This window comes from Sphaeramia orbicularis, chromosome 22 (genome assembly GCF_902148855.1).
Source record: "Sphaeramia orbicularis chromosome 22, fSphaOr1.1, whole genome shotgun sequence".
Lineage (NCBI taxonomy): Eukaryota > Metazoa > Chordata > Actinopteri > Kurtiformes > Apogonidae > Sphaeramia > Sphaeramia orbicularis.
Window position 1 is genome coordinate 40,123,788 of NC_043978.1, and position 8,260 is coordinate 40,132,047.

At 44.1% G+C, this 8,260-nt stretch overlaps 1 protein-coding gene across 1 annotated transcript; it reads left to right on the forward strand.

Annotated features, from left to right (window-relative positions):
• The first annotated feature begins 1,332 nt into the window (after window positions 1-1,332).
• LOC115413243 (uncharacterized) lies at window positions 1,333-4,736 on the forward strand. Its single transcript, XM_030125976.1, is given in 2 exon segments — window positions 1,333-4,126; window positions 4,129-4,736. Coding segments are annotated over 2 exon segments (3,327 nt in total). The 3' UTR covers window positions 4,662-4,736.
• The last annotated feature ends 3,524 nt before the right edge of the window (window positions 4,737-8,260 follow it).

The window sequence follows — 8,260 nt, forward strand, 5'->3', positions numbered from 1 at the left end:
TATGTTCAAACTGTTTCTTTTCTTCATTTTCTTTTACCCCACCCCCCAAAAAGGAGGCAAGGGGTATTGTTTTTGGTTTGTTTGTTTGTTTGTTTGTTTGTTTGTTTGTTTGTTAACACTCTAGCAGCAAAACTATAGGTTGGATTCATACCAAATCTGGTTTATAGATTGCCAGTGACCCAGAATAGATGTGGTTACATTTTGAGAAAAATTGGTCAAAGTTCAAATTTTTTATACATTTTTTAAATCCTTTTTTTCCCCCATTTAATTACAATTGGCGGAATTTTACATCTGTAGCAGCAAATCTATTGGTTGAATTCAGACCAAATTTGGTTTATAAATTACCAGTGATGCAGAATAGATGGCATTACATTTTGGGAAAAGCAGGTCAAAGTTAAAATTTTTAATGAAGTTTTTAAATCTTTTTTTTTCTCTCTTTTACTTATAATGGGCAAAATTTCAAATGTCTATAAAAACATCCATTTTGTTTCAATTTACTTCAAACTTGCCCCATATATAGAGGCAATTGATATGCTGACATCCCCACATACATAGACATGATGACATCAGCTGGATTGATGCCAAAATGAGCTTCAATACGTGTGAGGGGCGGGGTTTGTTTTTAGGTAAATTGAAAGAAAACTCCAAACTGACTTCACTATAAACCAAACTGTTTGGACTATGAGGGATGAGGGGGAATGTGAGTAGCTTTTGAGTAGAAAAAATATAATTTTTTCCCAGTTTATTACTTTTTTATGCTTGATAAATGTGTGTATGGGAAGGGGTCAGAACTGATTGTGTTGCTGCTCCTTGGGAGGAACTGTATTGACAGTGTATTTGACTAATCTACCAAAACTAGAAAAGATTGATTTACCTGCAGAAAAAGCCTCAAGGTGGCTATGGATCCGGAGGGGAGATCCGTGGAGTAGTGGGCCACTTGGACACAAGCCGGGGACTGATCACCCCCGGCTGGGTCGCCCGAGCGAGGGTGTTTGATGATCAAAGACCCGAAACACCCTATGACCTCGGGTTCATCACTGATGATGTGTCCAAGTAGCACCTAGCGGTGTATTTAAGAACTTTCGCGCCTGGCCTTGCCAGTGACCTTCGGGAAAGACTGGATGACGACTGTGAATAGAATGGTGACGACTGGAGAGACAGTTGACAGCTCGGAAAGACGGCTACCGGGGCAGCAAGGGCTAGCACCCCGAACTGCAGTTCCTGTGAAGGAGCACCCAAAAGCAAGCTACGAAGAACCCTTCTGAACCATACCCCCAGGGATTCCCGAGAGGGGGGGAGAATGAGAATCCCAATCGGACTGACCTACCGGCAATGACCCTAGCTAACGGACAATCGATAAAGAGCACAGTCTGCATCTGCGGCAAGGTGTGCAAAAACCCGACAGGTCTCAAAATCCACCAGACCAAGATGGCCTGTCTGAGGGGAGGACGAGTGAAGCAACGCACAGGTGCAGTGGCCGGCACTACAGACGAAGTGCTTGTCACGGTCCCTGATCAGACGGAGGAGGAGCCAGGCCCGGAGGCACCCCACAGTGCCCGGAACCTCCGAGCTGCACCAGCCCCCCCGCAAACTGGAACATCAGGACAACGTCGGGTTAAGTGGCCTGCCACCAACAACAAGGAGTGGCTTCAGCTGGACGCGGACATTGACAAGATCATCGAGACAACAGTGAAGGGCGATGTGGACCACAAACTCCAGGCCATGTGCACCCTCATAACTACCATCGGCGCAGAACGGTTTGGGGTGACAGAAAGACCTGTGAGCAGTCAGGTAGTGAGACCCAACCGGCGGGAGCTCAAGATCAGTCAGCTGAGGCAGGAACTGAAGACCTTGAAACGCCAGTTTAGGGCAGCAAAGGAGGAGGAGAGAGGCGCCTTGTCTGAGCTCAGGCAGCTCTCGAGGAGAAACCTCGTCACACTCAGAAGAGCTGAATGGCACAGAAAGAAGGGGAAAGAGAAGGCCAAGAAGCGCAAGGCATTCATTACCAACCCATTCAGCTTCACCAAGCGGCTACTGGGACAGAAGAAGAGCGGTAACCTGGTGTGTCCTGTGGAGGAGATCAACCACCACCTCAACATCACCTTCAGCGATCCAACAAGGGAGCAAGATCTTGGCCCATGCGAGGCACTGGTAAAGCCGCCAGAGCCCGGGGTGCAGTTTAATACTGCAGAGCCCACCCTGAAAGAGGTCAAAGAAGTAGTGATGGCTGCAAGATCCAGCTCCTCCCCAGGCCCCAGTGGAGTCCCTTACAGAGTCTACAAGCAGTGCCCCAAACTGCTTGTGCGACTCTGGAAGATCATGAAGGTGATCTGGCGCAGGGGAAGGGTCGCAACTCAGTGGAGGTCTGCAGAGGGAGTCTGGATTCCGAAAGAAGAGGATGCAAGTAACATCGAGCAGTTCCGTATCATCTCGCTGCTATGTGTTGAAGGGAAGATCTTCTTCAAGATAGTATCCCAACGGCTTACAGACTTCCTCTTGAAGAACGGCTATATAGACACCTCAGTACAGAAGGGGGGAGTTCCAGGTGTTTCGGGATGCCTAGAACACACGGGTGTTGTCTCGCAGCTGATCCGGGAGGCAAGGGAAAGCAGAGGGGATTTGGCAACACTCTGGCTGGACCTAACAAACGCCTATGGATCCATTCCCCACAAGCTCGTCGAAACAGCACTGACAAGACATCATGTGCCAGTGTCCATCACCAACCTCATCCTGGACTATTACAACAACTTCCAGCTGAGGGTAACTTCGGGATCATTAACATCTGCCTGGCAACGCCTGGAGAAGGGTATTATAACCGGCTGCACTATTTCAGTGCCACTCTTCTCCCTGGCTATGAACATGATTGTGAAGTCAGCTGAGGTGGAGTGTAGAGGCCCCTTGTCGAGATCTGGTACTCGGCAGCCTCCCATAAGAGCATTTATGGACGACCTCACAGTGATGGCAACCTCTGTTCCCGGCTGCAGATGGCTTCTCCAGGGGCTAGAGCGGCTCATCTCTTGGGCGAGGATGAGTTTCAAGCCCACCAAGTCCAGGTCTCTGGTCCTGAAGAAAGGCAGGGTGGCCGACCGGTTCCGCTTTACCATAGGAGGGACACCAATTCCAACGATGACGGAAAAACCTGTCAAGAGCCTGGGCAAGGTCTTCAACTGCTCCTTGAGGGACTCAGACGCACTCCAGCATACCAAGGCTGAGCTGACATCATGGCTCACAGCAATAGACAAGTCGGGGCTACCAGGGAAATTCAAAACCTGGATCTACCAACACGGAGTCTTGCCAAGACTCCTTTGGCCCCCGCTTGTCTATGAGGTGCCCATGTCAATGGTGGAGACACTGGAACGGACCATCAGTCAGTTTCTCCGCAGGTGGCTTGGGCTCCCCCGATCCCTCAGCAGCATCGCTCTGTATGGCCATTCCACCATACTGCAACTTCCAATCAGCGGCCTGGTGGAAGAGTTTAAGGTCACACGTGCCAGGGAGCTGATGATGTACCGGGACTCCTCCGACAAGAAAGTCGCCACAGCAGGGATCCTGGTGAAAACTGGGAGAAAGTGGAAGGCACAGGAAGCCATTGACAGAGCAGAGGCACGACTGCAGCACAACATCTTGGTGGGCAACACGGCAGTGGGCCGGGCGGGACTTGGCAGCTTCCCCAAGCCCCGCTACGACAAAGCCAGAGGAAGGGAGAAACGTCAAATGGTACAGGATGTGATCAGAGCAGAGGTGGAGGAAGATCGGCGGGTCAAGATGGTGGCTATGTACCAACAAGGCGCCTGGACGAGGTGGGAGCACGCCGAACAGCGGAAAATCACCTGGCCAGAGCTCTGGAGACTCGAACCCCAGCACATGAAGTTCCTCATCCAATCAGTATATGACGTTCTCCCTAGCCCAACCAATCTGCTGCGATGGGGCTTGGCAGACACTGCAGCATGCCAGCTGTGCCTGAAGAGAGCCACCCTAGAGCACATCCTCAGTTGCTGCCCGAAGGCCTTGGGGGAAGGGCGGTACCGCTGGCGTCACGACCAGGTCCTCAGGACTCTGGCAGACACGCTCAGCTCAGCACTTACCAACTGCAAATACCAGCACACCCCCAAGCAGTCCATCACTTTCGAAGAGCTGGGGAGAAGGCACAACATCAGCCAAGTTCCTCTGGGGGGCTCCTCACCACTGCACGAGACTGGAAACTCCATGTCGACCTGGGAAGACAGCTCAAATTCCCAGAGAACATCTCGGCCACTTTACTTCGGCCAGACATGGTGTTAACATCAGAGTCAACAAAGCAAGTGGTTCTGGTTGAGCTTACTGTCCCCTGGGAGGACAGAATGGAGGAGGCCAACGAACGCAAGAGGGCCAAATATGCTGAACTGGTGACTGAGTGCCGGAGCAATGGCTGGAAAGCCCGCTGCGAACCAGTCGAGGTGGGGTGCCGGGGTTTTGCTGGCCAGTCACTACCCCGAACCCTAAAACTCCTTGGAGTAAAAGGTCAGCTGTGCAGAAGAGCCATCAAGAGCATCATAGAGGCTGCAGAAAAAGCCTCAAGGTGGCTATGGATCCGGAGGGGAGATCCATGGAGTAGTGGGCCACTTGGACACAAGCCGGGGACTGATCACCCCCGGCTGGGTCGCCCGAGCGAGGGTGTTTGATGATCAAAGACCCGAAACACCCTATGACCTCGGGTTCATCACTGATGATGTGTCCAAGTAGCACCTAGCGGTGTATTTAAGAACCTGCAAATCAAATGACAAAAAGAATAAAAATATACAATGAAAATGGAAAGACAGAGGCCCAGCTGGTACCCAGCAGTAAAATAAAATCAATAAAGCAATAATTTAGTGTCAAATACCCTGTAGATCCATCCCAAAACATCAGTGGACGTCAGTTAACGACTATAGAAACCTGCAGGCTGTCAAAGACAATTGTCCTCTGATTAAACCGTTAACCTCTGACCTCTGCTAACAACAGTCTGTGGGCTGATCTTATTATTATGGACTTTTAATGAGAGGCACCAGTAAAAACCATATACAGGTCTTTAACCCATAAAGACCCAAACATCCACTAACGACCAAAACCACCTACTGGTCTAAACTGTTTCATACCTGCTGATCCACTAATCCTATGAAACCATGTAAATAATTGGTGTAAAACACAGTTTATCATCTTTTCATGGTCATCAGATATGACCCATTTGGACGTTTAGAGGCTCAGTAGTTACCATGGAAACACCATCATCTTCTACAACATTGATTCACCAGTAAAACCATTGGAGTGGGATCAATGACAGTGGATGGAGACATTTGTTTTATGTTCAGGTAATGATAGATTTTACTGAAAAAGTCACTTTTTCTTCATTTTTCCTCTGTTTCTGATATAATAACTTATGAATTTTCTTTAAGCTTTGGTGAACATCTATATGATCAGTGAATTAAATGTAGGAAAATGCCTGGTTTACGATGAAAAAAAAAACAACTCAAATTAAAGAGGCGAATATTACAATAAATGGTGATAAATCACTTAAGGTTAAATATAGAGAAATTAATTTGGAAACTACCACAAAAGTAGCACTGGGTCTATATGGGTCAATGTAGCAAATAATAATAATTATTATTTTTAAATTTCCCAAATACCCCTTGTTATTCTAATAAGATCAAGAATGGATACAATACAATGACGGCTTTTAGACACAAAACACCAACATTTCTTCAGTTTTCTTTGTGTTTTCATATAATAACCCTCAAGTTCTACCTGAGCTTTTATGAACATCTACATGATCAGTAAACTAAATTTTGGAAAATACCTGATTTGCAAAATACAGAGGCTTATTTCACAATAAATGGTGACAAATCACTTAAGAAATGTTAAATATAGAGGAAAAAAAAAATCATTTGTGATCTACCACAAAAGTAGCACTGGGTCTTTATGGGTTAGTGTTAGTGTGAGGGTTTTTGGTCACGCTGAGCAAAATGACCTTATAGATAATATATTATTCTTCAAGTGGTCTGAGAGGAAACTAGACTTTCACATGTACTCTTCACTCTCTTTACAGACTGTTGGAAAATTGATCCTATAGATACATACATATGCAACATGGCAGCTCCCCTGACCATCATATTTTGGTTTCTCTCCTCTACAGCACCATGTCTTCTTTAGTCATCAGTTTGGTATTTGACTTTTTTACCTCCCTACATTTTTACACAAAACTCTTTACTGTTGTAGCAACAATTTGACCTGTTCAACAGCCGCAAAGAGGTGACTCGGTTAAAGTTTTTTCTTTTTACGATTGTGTTTACTACTGTTGTTTTGAAGTTTGTGGATACTACTGGAACCTGTAAATTTCCCTATGGGATGAATAAAGTATCTATCTATCTATCTATCTATCTATCTATCTATCTATCTATCTATCTATCTATCTATCTATCTATCTATCTATCTATCTATCTATCTATCTATCTATCTATCTATCTATCTATCTTTTTTACCTCCACCAGGAGGTATTGTGATCTTTTTGTTTTGTGTGCTTGCGTGCGTGCATGTTTGTTCGTTTGTTAGCAAGATAACTCAAAAAGTTATAGATGGATTGTCATGAAATTTTCAGGAAATGTTGATACTGGCACAAGGAAGAAATGATTAAATTTTGGTGGTGACCCGGGGGGGGGTGTTGTCTGCAGATCTGTCTTGCCAGAGGTCTGCGCTCTCCGAGTGCGATTCTTGCTAACTATGTGATTAAAAATCTCTTTTCTAAGAGAGATCTGGCCAAGAGATCAACACAGACATTGTTATATACACTAAAAATAAATAAAGTAGTTATATGTTTATAAATAGTAAAAGATTAATAAGTTCAAGAGCATTTTCAGGTTTGATTTAGAGCAGTGGTTTTCAACCTTTTTTGGCTCATGACCCCATTTTAACTTAACAAATTTCTGGCGACCCCAGACATTCAAAAACAGAGACTTTTTTTTTGGTTGATATTAATTTGTTTTTGATCATGTAATAGTTTGCTGTACTATGTTGCAAATAAATGTTAATTTTAGATGACATTTAGTTTATATGATGTGTATTATTATGGATGTAGGCAGAAAAGCCAGGTGTAGATTACTGCACAAAGTGAGAATTTGATTTTCCTTGGTCAGGATATGTACAGTTAGTTCAGCTTGTATTTACAAGGCTGACAATTAATACTGAACAAACAAGAACTCAAACTATGAATTATGAAAGAGCTGCAGCATCTGAAACCAACCACAATGAATATTTGACAGATAAACAGTACCACAGTGCTTCAGTTTCAGCTTCACAGTTTGTCATGTCTTTTATGGATTGGGATTGTCTCTGTCAACTCAACATATATTTTTTCAGGCGACCCCTTTTGAATTCCAGGCGACCCCATGTGGGGTTGCGACTCCAAAGTTGAAAAACACTGATTTAGAAACAATCACTTGTCAAAAGTACTATTTTCTCAACCCTCTAAAACACACTTACATCCCTCAAAGGTAACTTGTTCTGATAGTTCTACGTCCATCTGTAAATCATGAAGAATGAGCAGTGTATTGAAAAGCTGTTTTAAAAACCTCTGCTCTGACTCTGGGGACCAGCATTTGCAGTGTGTTCTCAGACTGCAGACCCTATTGCTTCAGGGTTTTTCACATGTACAAAGACAAAATGGAGGCAGCTCAAGGATTGTAATTTAAAGGACTGAAGTGGGCGTGTCTGTTAACAATAGTAGGTGTCTTTGTTTTACAGATACCACACTGCAAAAAAAAAAGGGTGTCTAAAAGCAAGATAAAAACACTAAATCTGAGGAAAAAGGTACTCAAACAGGTGAAATTATCTGTTCATGCAGCACGATAATTTCACTTGACAAGATTTCTTGAATTAAGATTGTTAATTCAAATTAGTCAAGGGTCATGTTAAAATGTGTTATCATTTTTATCACATTTTAAGCCTGTAAATAACAATAAAAAGAGTTATTTGCTGTCATTTCTTCAGGTAAATTTTTTGCAGTGGATGATTGAAGTAAGAGCAAAAATAAACTATGTTTCTTTCAGATGGTTTTTGTGTGACTTGAATCTAGCAGCTTGACTTGGTTACTGATCTTAAAACAAAATTTATTTTGATGAGACTTTGGGGGAGAGATGAAATATATCTTATTTTAACAGATATTTACCTCATTTTTAGATTTCCTGCCTATTTGAAACAAAAAAGATAAGATTGTGCTCGATTTGAAATTATAGTGTAAAGCTGAACACTT